General features: G+C 42.9%; 1 protein-coding gene and 1 long non-coding RNA gene across 2 annotated transcripts; one reads left to right on the top strand and one right to left on the bottom strand.

Annotated features, from left to right (window-relative positions):
- The first annotated feature begins 405 nt into the window (after positions 1 to 405).
- Positions 406 to 3672, top strand: LOC144898378 (uncharacterized). The gene is made up of 3 exons (XR_013627318.1): positions 406 to 461; positions 2905 to 3023; positions 3104 to 3672. It is a non-coding gene; the product is annotated as an uncharacterized LOC144898378 (long non-coding RNA).
- il12rb2 (interleukin 12 receptor, beta 2a) lies at positions 430 to 11905 on the bottom strand. The gene is made up of 16 exons (XM_058073357.2): positions 11806 to 11905; positions 11598 to 11706; positions 10702 to 10962; positions 9430 to 9553; positions 9169 to 9347; positions 8954 to 9102; positions 8632 to 8776; positions 8399 to 8472; positions 6149 to 6359; positions 5783 to 5959; positions 5583 to 5684; positions 3281 to 3427; positions 3074 to 3205; positions 2755 to 2857; positions 2599 to 2683; positions 430 to 1520 (listed from the first exon to the last, which is right to left on the bottom strand). The coding sequence occupies exons 2-16, from the start codon at positions 11668 to 11670 to the stop codon at positions 1095 to 1097; spliced, it is 2388 nt and encodes a 795-aa protein (XP_057929340.2). The 5' UTR covers positions 11671 to 11706; positions 11806 to 11905; the 3' UTR covers positions 430 to 1094.
- Between the last annotated feature and the right edge of the window lie 549 nt (positions 11906 to 12454).

Genomic DNA, 12454 nt, shown 5'->3' on the forward strand with positions numbered 1-12454 from the left:
CATTATACCTGTATATTAAGGGTGTGGGAAATAAACGATGTTAATCGAGATATGGATGCAATTGACGGGTGAAATCTAGACTCATGCGTTTGTGGATATCGGTAAATTCCGACGCAAGCGACGTTTTATTAATATTCAACTTAACGCCATATGCTGTTCCACAGGTGCAATGAATGCACCATCATTATTTCGCGTTTTGTATTGAGTCCGGACGGAAGCCGTGAGGCACATACAACTACGAGCAAGTTTCTGTGTTTAACACACCCGCAAACATTTTATGTTTGGAAACACTACGGATTCGCAAAAACGTCGGCAAACTCGACAAAAGTCCGTCATTTTCCAAAGAATACCGCGTTAAGAAGCCGTATAAAGGCAGCACGGCAAACATCCAGACCCCTTTACCCCCCGGCCTCTCCCGCCTAGTTCCTCGTCGGACACCGGAGGAAAAGCAAGCAAATCAGGTCAGTGGATCCCAGCAGGTGACATTAGAACAGCAGAGCAGTTGGCTTCTTCCTGACTTTTTTTCCGACAATTTTAAAACTTGTTTTACACTTTCTGCTCCTCGCTACTGTATTAGCATACATGCTAGTTAGCAGCGATCTAGATATTAGCCGTGTGTTTAGCAGACAGGAATATAAACAAACATTGAAATTACATCTTTTTCATTTCAAAGCGGATAAAAATCCATTTTAATGTGTTTTTTCTTCTGTAAAAATGTGTAAATTTGCCACATTTCCTGCTCAAACACAGAAGAACCATGGCCCAACAACATTAAGGCACTTAAAACCACTTTAGCTAGCCCTAAGCATACCGCCATTTTCTATGACGTCTTCATCCGCACACACACACACGTGCGCGTGAGCTCACGAGACCTTATCCTGCTTGTTGGGTGTTGAATAGGGCGTGGCTTGTGCATTAATTTGCGGTATCGTCTCCTCCTTCCTTGCCCCCTTCCTTCCTACCTCACTTCCTTCCTTGCATCCATCCTCATTTGTGTCCTTCAAATCACTCACTACTATTGTGTGTACTTCACTTGTATTGTATTTCATGTGTATTCACATTGTATTATGGCATACGTGTACTTGTTATGTATATCATGTGTATTCACAGAGAGTATTACGTCGTACATGTACAGTGTCGAGGGTTAATTTGTTTGTTTGTGTGAATGAGTCAAAATCGGGGAGTAAAGTCAGCATGTGTGCAAAGTGATCTTCATGGTCTTGGTGGTCCTGGTGAAGAAGATCATGTTGGTGTTTGGATGAGCCGTAGTCCACGGTGGCGTTGGACTCCATGGAGGTGTGAGTGTTCTGTGAGCTGGAGCAGTAAGTCTTGATGTACGTCGTGATGGGAGCATCTTGGCTGGTTGGCGGGGGGACGTCCATGTTGACGCCGGGCTCCTCCTGCAGCTCCGTGATGAAGTCCTCCTGCAGCTCCACATCACAGTCCTCCTGCGCCTCCATGGTGAAGTCCTCCTCCTCCTCCTCAGCCATGATGGCCTCACTCAGATGGTTCTTTTCACCCTGAAACAGTGAAATATACAAGAATGAATGGCTGATTATGAATGCAATTAGATACGTGTATATGTGTATTAGAAGTGTATTTTGTGTATAATTCCAATGTTTTTCAGCATTTTAAGTGAAAATGTCTGAATGTGAATTTCCTGATTAAGTAGAAAGAAAGCCAAAATGAGGCCGCCGCCAAGGTGTGTTTGTCAGCCAAGAAAGTTTCTTGTACTTCCTACACACTGTACACAGAAAATGTGTGTGGAAGTATGGGGTAATAACTATGAAAGCAATCTTCACTCGCTAGATGTACTGCAAAAAAGGTCAGTAAGGATAATTCATAATGCCGCCTACAGAAAACATACTAACTCCTTATTTCTAAAATAGATGCTAATATCCCCTCCTACTTTGGTGCAGAAGTTACTTTACTTTAATTTAATTATTAAATTATTAATTATAAATATATAATTAATCAATGAAGTTATTAATTTGGACAGGGGGCCAGAATACATATTTTACACATTAAATTTAATTTAATTTAATGTAATTATTAAATTATTGATTAATTATTAAATTATATTATTAATTATAATTATGTAATTAATTAATGAAATTATTAAATTGAATTATTGATTTGGACAGGGGGCCAGATTATATATTTTACACATTAATTTTAATTTTAAACTATATTAGGAAAGCAGGAAGTGAACAAATGTAATAAGCTTTGCTTCTTCCTACTCCTTTTGGACACGTGGAACTGGGAACTGATTATGGGATGCACTCAATTGGAATCTGATGCATGTTCAAATGAAATTAAACCATTACCATTACCAAAATCTAAAAAAAAAATACACAGTAATATTACATGATGTGCTGCAGTACTCTCCTCATCCTCAGGGGGGCGCTGCCGTCCTTCCATAAAGAGTGTTTTTGTATGATTATTGATGTTATTTTTTACTTTTTATTTGCGATTGTTGGCTATGAAGTACTACCCGTCTGAGATGGCATTACTAGTAATTATTAGAGGGGAAAAAAAGCTGAAGGAAAAGCTGTGAAGTCTGCCTAGCAACAAGCAGCAATACACAGGTGTCATCACCTTCACTTGGTTGCATTCTTTAGCCCAATTGCTGTTTGCCGGATCCGGCACTTTGAACAGGAAGCGCTGCAGAATCCCACGCAGCCTAAAAGCACCACCATGTTACTCGAATGACAAAAGCAACCCACTTGGGACTCGCTCAAGGCGGCAAATGACCTCTTCTTTACGGCCGAAACCTGGCAGCAGACACACATCAGCACCACCGACACCATGGAGAGGATGCAGCCCACAAGGGGGAACACCGGGAATTTCTCTGCAGCTGAAAACAAATACACTTTTTTACACTTCGTCATGTCTCCCAAGCAGCAGTGTGCCAAAGAAAAGGAAAGCCAAAAGCTCTGTCCGCCTTTTTTGGCCGCCAACCAACACTAGAAGGGTCATGGATTCTGTGCGCTGCTACAAGGACAGCTGAAGCATGAAGTGAAGTATTAAATAAATGTAATATTATGAAAAACTACTAAAGTTGTCAGCTCACACTGGATGATAAAGTTGACTCTCTGACCAGCAGGACCTTGTCCCCGGGAGGTCCAAGCCGTTATCCACATCCTGTGGACGCCTGGACGCAGCTCCTTGCTGACGTACGTCCGCCGGGAAGCGTGACAAGCGTCTGGAATGACAGACGGGAACGTGTGATGGCGTCCGAGGCAAAAAGACCAAGACGGATGCCGGGAGACGTGATTACATGGCTGCACGTGTCCCGTGCTGTCCTCCAGGTAGACCGTGTATTTAAGGACGCAGCCTCCTCGCTCGCCCCGAGGAAGCTCCGCCCACTGCACTTTCACTTTGTTTCCCTCCACTTCCTGTTGGAATGATGGACCCACTCGGGGGACTGCAGACAGGGAAAGACAGAGCATGACAATATCACAAACAATACCACAAAGAGTACTGCAGGTAGTACCACATGTGGCACCACAAAGAGTACCATAGGTAGTACCACAAAGAGTAGCACAGGTTATACAAGTAGTACCACAAGCAGTAGTGCCACAAAGAGTACCCCAAATTGTACCACAGGTAGTACCACAAAGAGTACCATAGATAGTAGTAACACACAGACTACCACAAATAGTACTGCCACAAGTGGTACCACAAGTAGTGTTACAAAGAGTACTAAAGTTAGTACCAGAGGTAGTAGTGCGACAATTAGTACCACAAAGAGTACAGCAGGTAATACCACAAGCAGTGCCACAAGTGGTACCACAAAGCTTACCACAGGTAGTACCACAAGTAGTAGTAACAGAGTATCACAGGTAGTAACACAAGTAGTAGTAAGTAGTACCACAGAGAGTACCATAGGTAGTATCACAAGTGGTAGTGCCACATATAATAACACAATATCACAAGTAGTACCACAAAGAGTATCACAGGTAGTACTACAAGTAGTAGTAACACAGAGTATCACAGAGAGTACCACAAGTAGTATTACAAAGAGTACCAAAGTTAGTACCACAGGTAGTGCGACAATTAGTACCACAAAGAGTACAGCAGGTAGTACCACAAAGAGTACCACAAGTAGTTTTAACACAAGGAGTACCTCAGGTAGTACCACAAGTAGTTTTAACACAAGGAGTACCTCAGGTAGTACCACAAGTAGTATTAAAACAAAGAGTACCACAGGCAGTACCACAAGTAGTTTTAACACAAGGAGTACCACCTGTAGTATTAACACAATGAGTACCACAGGCAGTACCACAAGTAGTATTAACACAAAGAGTACCACAGGCAGTACCACAAGTAGTATTAACACAAAGAGTACCACAAGTAGTATTAACACAAAGAGTACCACAGGCAGTACCACAAGTAGTATTAACACAAAGAGTACCACAGGCAGTACCACAAGTAGTATTAACACAAAGAGTACCACAAGTAGTATTAACACAAACAGTACCACAGGCAGTACCACAAGTAGTATTAACACAAAGAGTACCACAGGCAGTACCACAAGTAGTATTAACACAAAGAGTACCACAAGTAGTATTAACACAAACAGTACCACAGGCAGTACCACAAGTAGTATTAACACAAAGAGTACCACAGGCAGTACCACAAGTAGTATTAACACAAAGAGTACCACAGGCAGTACCACAAGTAGTATTAACACAAAGAGTACCACAAGTAGTATTAACACAAACAGTACCACAGGCAGTACCACCTGTAGTATTAACACAAAGAGTACCACAGGCAGTACCACCTGTAGTATTAACACAAAGAGTACCACAGGCAGTACCACAAGTAGTATTAACACAAAGAGTACCACAGGCAGTACCACAAGTAGTATTAACACAAAGAGTACCACAGGCAGTACACAAGTAGTATTAACACAAAGAGTACCACAGGCAGTACCACAAGTAGTATTAACACAAAGAGTACCACAGGCAGTACCACAAGTAGTATTAACACAAAGAGTACCACAGGCAGTACCACAGGTAGTATTAACACAAAGAGTACCACAGGCAGTACCACAGGTAGTATTAACACAAACAGTACCACAGGCAGTACTACAAGTAGTATTAACACAAACAGTACCACAGGCAGTACCACAAGTAGTATTAAGCCAAAGAGTACCACAGGAAGTACCACAAGTAGTATTAAGACAAAGAGTACCACAGGCAGTAGCACAAGTAGTATTAACACAAAGAGTACCACAGGCAGTACCACAAGTAGTATTAACACAAACAGTACCACAGGCAGTACCACAAGTAGTATTAACACAAGGAGTACCACAGGCAGTACCACAAGTAGTATTAACACAAAGAGTACCACAGGCAGTACCACAAGTAGTATTAAGCCAAGGAGTACCACAGGCAGTAGCACAAGTAGTATTAAGCCAAGGAGTACCACAGGCAGTACCACAAGTAGTATTAAGCCAAGGAGTACCACAGGAAGTACCACAAGTAGTATTAAGCCAAGGAGTACCACAGGAAGTACCACAAGTAGTATTAAGCCAAGGAGTACCACAGTCATGGTTCCACTGGGTTTGACGTCACCTGATTGGCTGAAGTTGAGTAGTTGAAAGTGGCTTGTGGTCACGGAGCTGTCCTGATGGAACACATGGATGGCTGCCTGGTAGCACTCTGACGGTTTCAGACCTCCACAAGGAAACCAACACAAACCATGAAATCAGAAGACTGATACAAATATGGACGCTCTGAGACGCAAAGGACGTTGCGTGACATCCACTCCCAACCTGTGATGATGGCGTGACGCGCTCCCCCTTCCAGTCGGAGCCACTGCATCTCCTGCATCTTCAGGCCTTCCGGGTACCACTCCACCACCACCTGGGCTGCTGCACGTTCAGGTTTGTTCCACCAGAGGGCGACGCTGTGCTGTGCTGCCTGTGCCTTCACGTGGAAGTGTGGGAAGGCTAAAAGCAAAAGGAGCCCATCCAAAATGGAGGAGTTAGAAGGTTAGGGTGGAAGCTAGAGGGTTAGGCTTGGGGGTTCAGAGGTAGGGGGGTCGGGTTAAGAGGTTAAGGGTTCAGGGTGACACTAAGTCGTTTTTTCATGTCTGCATTTCATTTTGCAACGCTTAGGTTTCGGCTTGTTGGTCTTACGCTTGGCGTGATAGGCTGTGATTTTGGCAGGAGGGGATCTGCCTTTAGAGTTGATGGCGCACAACGCCGCCTGGCAGCGAGCGCAGAAGGGCACCGAAGTGTTGGTCACATTGGCGCCGAGGCTGGCGGCGAACCTCAATCGAGACTTGGCACTGTAGACGCTCACTCTGTATTTGAGAATCTTCCCCCTGGCCTCAGAGATGTTCATGACCTGGAAGGAGTGTAAAGGTGACTATAGGGGTGTTAGTTCATGCCTAAAGCGCTCTAATTGTGTTAAGTATATTTACAAGGGTGGAACAATGTTTTCTGTCTTATGTTCTATTATTTCTACTATATTGGGTAATAGGCGTATAAAGGTGACTATAGGGGAGTTATTTCATGTCTAGAGGGCTCTAATAATGTTAAAATCTGTATTTAGAAGGTGGCAAACAGGTTTTGTATATATTATGATGTCTACTATATTTGGCATTAGGGTGTAAAGGTGACTATAGGGGTGTTATTTCATGCCTAGAGGGCTCTAATAATGTTAAAACTTGTATTTAGAAGGTGGTAAACAGGTTTTGTATGTATTATGATGTCTACTATATTTGGCATTAGGGTGTAAAGGTGACTATAGGGGTGTTATTTCATGTCTAGAGGGCTCTAATGTTAAAACTTGTATTTAGAAGGTGGTAAACAGGTTTTGTATGTATTATGATGTCTACTATATTTGGATAATAGGCGTATAAAGGTGACTATAGGGGTGTTTTTCATGTTTAGAGGGCTCTAATAATGTAAAATCTGTATTTAGAAGGTGGTAAATAGGTTTTGTATGTATTATGATGTCTACTATATTGGGTAATATGCGTATAAAGGTGACTATGGGGGTGTTATTTCATGTTTAGAGGGCTCTAATGTTAAAATCTGTATTTAGAAGGTGGTAAACAGGTTTTGTATATATGATGTCTACTATATTGGGTAATAGGCGTATAAAGGTGACTATAGGGGTGTTATTCCATGTTTAGAGGGCTCCTATAATGTTAAAACTTGTATTTAAAAGGTGGTAAACAGGTTTTCTATAATGATGTCTACTATATTGGGTATTAGGGTATAAAGGTGACTATAGGGGTGTTATTTCATGTCTAGAGGGCTCTAATGTTAAAACTTGTATTTAGAAGGTGGTAAACAGCTTTTGTATGTATTATGATGTCTACTATATTTGGGTAATAGGCATATAAAGGTGACTACAGGGGTGTTTTTCATGTTTAGAGGGCTCTAATAATGTAAAATCTGTATTTAGAAGGTGGTAAATAGGTTTTGTATGTGTTATGATGTCTACTATGTTGGGTAATAGGAGTATAAAGGTGACTATAGGGGTGTTATTCCATGTTTAGAGGGCTCCTATAATGTTAAAACTTGTATTTAAAAGGTGGTAAACAGGTTTTCTATAATGATGTCTACTATATTGGGTATTAGGGTATAAAGGTGACTATAGGGGTGTTATTTCATGTCTAGAGGACTCTAATAGTGTTAAAACCTGTATTTAGAAGGTGGTAAACATGTTTTGTATGTATTATGATCTACTATACTGGGTAATAGGCGTATAAAGATGACTATAGGGTTGTTATTTCATGTCTAGAGGGCTCTAATAATGTAGGAAAACAGTGGCGCCAGGAAATAATGAACTGGTTGTCATTGTTAGCTGCTGTGCTCCATTCTGGCAATTGCTTGATAAGATGTACTGGTGCGTGCCATCAATATTTCACAAACACACACGAAAACCTGGCTGAGATATTCCTGGAAAACTATTACGATGAATGTTGTTATCATTTTGGATGCTATATTTTTGGACTTCACATTCTCAGAAACGGCAGCATGATGTCATCACATTTCTAGTAAAGCAAAACCATCAACTTCTTCTTTTAATATGACTGCATGTGTGTGGGTGTGATGCATAACCTAAGACACGGTGAAAGGTCAACCTGTCTGCAGTATATAGTCCGTACAGTATATACAGTATTGTAATCATTTGATGAGGAACTAATGTTCTGAAACGGCCATCTTTTGTGAAAAAGTAAAGTAATAAGAGGAAGTTGATGCGCACGACGCTGACACTATCCACACATTGCTCAGAGGCAGCATTGGCCTTTTTACCCAAGCAGTCATCCAGTGTTTTGTGGACTTGGACCCTGGTCCTCAAGGAACCTCCAAGAGTAGGGGGTACCGTATAGTAAATATATGCAGTATATAGTACATCTATGTACTTTGTACCTTCCAGAAGATGGTGATGTATGTGAAGTTGGAGGACGTTTGGGCATACCACACATCCATCTCTTTGGCGGGAACTGCAACAGAACAAGTACATAATTGGACTTTTATTTTGGAATGACTGTACAAAGACAGGAAGTTGACATTGATAGCGCAGTTTTGGACCATTTTCATGACTTGTTTCATGATGTTTGGTCAACTTGATCAAATAGTATCAATCTAGTCTAGGTACTGGCCTTCCTCCTGAGTCCATGTGGAGATAATGGCGCTCCACTCACTCCACAGGCCCGTACTGAACTTGGCTCTGGCTCTGAAACTGTACAAGCGATAGGGATCCAAAAAGGAGATAGACCAGACTTGATCCCGACCCACGTGTCCCTGCTGGAAATAGTAACAAGCATAAGAAAGAGAGTTCATGCAGACTGGTTGCTGGGTTATGTGGACCATGTATGGGCCGCTGGACGCAGTTTGCCCACCCTTGCTGTAAAAGCAGCAGGAAGAAGCGCAGTTCATTTAATTCCAAGTTCATTTCCTGTGTGAAGGCGCTTCTTTTCTTACCGCGTGTGGACAGGCGCTCCATACTATGTGCTCCCGGTCGGCCGCGTACTGCACTTCCAGGTGCGCCGTCCTCACAGACTGCTGCACTGTGATGTCGCACGTCCTGGAGGAGCACACGGCCCCCCTGAGGTGTGGCGCCGGCGGCATGGCTGCCAAGACGAGGACGATGAGAAAGCACAGCAGCAAAACACACGAAAAGGGCGACAGAAAACTACCGATGTCGCTCAGCGTGTAGGTGCTGGGCTCGGACTCCGACGTCCCCAACGCGTTTCGGATGTGGACCCACACCGAGACCCGGCGGACCTCCTCAGACACGTTGAACGTAGCCCACGTGTCTCCACCGATGGACGACCTGTATGGAGGATGCGGGCGCTCCTCTGGTACGCTAGTCAGCCTGCAAACACAAAACTGCATCCTATACTTCTACATACTATCCTGTACTTTTACTTTGCGTCTTCTCGTCTTTTACAGCTCACCGCAACTCAGTTGTATCCTGAAGGTGGCTTCTCCGTCCTCTCTCCCATCGGCACAACAACAGTCCTGTCTCGTTGCTCCGTACCTGGTACACGCAGGAAACCTCCTCAGGACGCTCTGGTGGGTCTAAGCCCGGCAACACATGAACACAACACACTCACAGTAAAGCCAAATACTCTAACCTCACGTACTACACTTATATATATATATATAAATATACTTCATAGCGCCTCACATACAATACTGTAATACTATTGCAGTCATCCCTCGTTTTATTAGAGTGGTTAATTGGTTCCAGACCTGACCGGGATTTTACAAGTGAATTGTTGTATTGTTGATCTAACTTCCCTTACATGCTAAACAGGTTAGCATTTGATGTTTTTGTTATCCTAATTTGGGGAGAGAGAGAGAGAGATTTACAAGTGAATTTTAACATTAGAGCTCTCTAGACATGAAATAACACCCCTATAATCACCTTTACACTCCTATACTGCATTGCGCCTCACATACAATACTATACTGTAGCAGATAGCAGATAGTATTGTTGCTCTAACTGCCCTTACATGCTAAACAGATTAGCATTTGATGTTTTTGTTATCCTAATTTGGGGGAGGGGGGGGGGTTTACAAGTGAATTTTAACATTAGAGCTCTCTAGACATGAAATAACATCCCCATAATCACCTTTACACTCCTATACCCAATAGAGTGGACATAACAACAGAAGATAAGACATAGAAAACCTGTTTATGAGCTTCTAAATAAAGTTTTTAAGACCCCAATACATGAAATAACAATCACCTTTACACTTTTATTACGCAATATAGTAGACAACAAACATTTGTTGTTGTAGTGTCTGGGACATAATGTGGGTCCATCACATGGTACTATGTTTATGATATACATGATTTATGTCTGTAAAACGCAGGACACTGCTGCACTACTGCTAGCTTTGCTCACACCACGTTGCTAATGTTGCTACAGACTCCAATTCATGTATTCTATTTTTTTTAGATCTAATTTATTCTAAAGTTTGGGTTTGAAATGGGAGTAGGGGAGAAGGACAAAGAAGCAAAAACTTACCACTTCCACACGGAATGGGAGGGGAACTTTTATTCACTCTGCATTCATGGTGCAGGTTAAGCTAATATAACACCCAAAATGGCTGCCTCGGTGTACGTTTATATCATAATTCCTTTATATTGGCCGGCAATTGTTGCTTTCTCTTGCGTGGTGTAGTTTGGTGTAATTACGTAATTACGATGTGACCACTCACATCCGGTGCGGATGTCAAGGCCACAAGGGTCCGGCGTGGGGGGGCAGGCGCACCGACAGCTGTACGTCCCGTCCTCGCCGATGTTGGCCACGCGGAGGCGCGTGGTACTGGAGTTGACCACCGTGTGGCGCTGCGGTGCGGGCGGGTGGCCTTGGTACATGGAGCGGCCGCACTCGCAGTTGAAGGTGCAGTACACGTCCAAGCTAGAACCTCGCCGGATCACGGTGCCGGCGCTGGACCAGATCACACAAGACGTCTCACCTAGGATGATGAACAAAAAAAATTGACAAATGTCGTAGTTGTGCAGCCAACAAAACCATCAAGTAAACACATTTAATCTTAATAATCTTAATAATCTTTGTTAATGAATATTTAGGGGTACCAAACTTTCCGCATGTTTAATTAATGTGACACACCAATTAGCAAAAGAAGGCAGCTATTATACAACACCGTGAGCATGTAGTAGCAGGTAGATTTATGACAACATTTCATACTTTGAAGAGTATTTTTGGGAACTTCACTACATAGAAAGGAACACCTAGCGTTAACTTTTCCAAAGTCAAAAACAAAAAGCAGCAATGGCTGCCTGAGGCTAGCCGGTTAGTAGCTAGCACAGCAGGTGTGGCATGGCGATTGTAGGGGAGAAAAAAAAAGTCCTTTAAAAATACCTGGATAAAAATAAAATACTTTCAGAACTTTTCAAGTTATTTTGAACACAAACAAATGTGTTTAGCATTTAGGTTGGTACAGGAAGCAAAGGGGAATCAACATCAACAGCGTGGTTACGTCCATAAATACCTCAATCTTATAAATAACCGTGATAGAAATTACTGTAAGCATATCACAAGTGTGTGTATTTCTACATGCTTGAATGTATTTCCAAAGTATGACATCACCTGTCCAGAGATGCAGTAGTGGCAGCAACGTGAGGACAGACACTGTACTCCACGACGGGGAACCTGCCGCCATGTGTTCGCTTGTGTTCGCATGCGTGTCCGCGCCGCCCTTCAGGGAGAAACAAAGAAAGTAAAAAAACTACAAGTACTACATAGTAATGAAGCTATGTGTTGTAGTAACAGGCAGACAACGAGGTCGTGTACTCACCAAAATACTCCGCGAGCCTCAGTCACTACTTCCTCGGCATGAGACGTGTCACGTGACGACGCTAACTCGCAATGGAGGAAGCAAGCTAACGTGCGTGCACACGATGGGAAACGAGATGTGCTGAGAGTTCCTCATCGTGAGACAGAACGTTGACAGCAGGACAGGAAGCATGTGGTGACCCAACCCACATGTGGTGACTTTTGACTTTTGTCTCACTGTTGTGTAGTCTACAAAATACTACACAGTCATTACTATAAAGGTCACGCAACAATTCATAATTAATATTATACATAGACTCCAAAAATGTACGGGAGGGGTCTCTAACTCAATTTACCTGGGGGCCACTGGAGCTAGGGTCTGGGCAAGGCTGGGCCGCATCAGGTTTTCAAAAAAAAAAAAAAAACGCATTTGATGATACCATGATATCATATGATATGATATCATACATGATACCATACAGCATCCATATCAAACTTGCGCGGGCCGCACTAACATTAAACTTTCATATCAAGGCGGGGGCCTCAAACTAGTGTCCTGCGGGCCACATTTGGCCCGCGGGCCGCGTGTTTGAGACCCCTGATGTACGGCAAATGTTCCACATTTCTTTGCCCCAATGAAGCATTTTCATTGTCTGAATGAAGTAAAATAC

The sequence above is a fragment of the Doryrhamphus excisus genome, linkage group LG4 (genome assembly GCF_037039965.1).
Source record: "Doryrhamphus excisus strain RoL-2023G ecotype Guam linkage group LG4, RoL_Dexc_Guam_v1.1, whole genome shotgun sequence".
Lineage (NCBI taxonomy): Eukaryota > Metazoa > Chordata > Actinopteri > Syngnathiformes > Syngnathidae > Doryrhamphus > Doryrhamphus excisus.

Bases quoted from the DNA above. Each gene is read 5' to 3' on its own strand.
- il12rb2 (XM_058073357.2), bottom strand. From the start codon at position 11,670: ATGGCGGCAGGTTCCCCGTCGTGGAGTACAGTGTCTGTCCTCACGTTG. The intron at 2,858-3,073 runs GTGAGCTGACAA...ATTTGTTTTCAG, and splicing joins AGTCAACTTTATCATCCAGT to CTGCAGAGAAATTCCCGGTG. The intron at 1,521-2,598 runs GTGATGACACCT...TCACTGTTTCAG, and splicing joins AAGAATGCAACCAAGTGAAG to GGTGAAAAGAACCATCTGAG.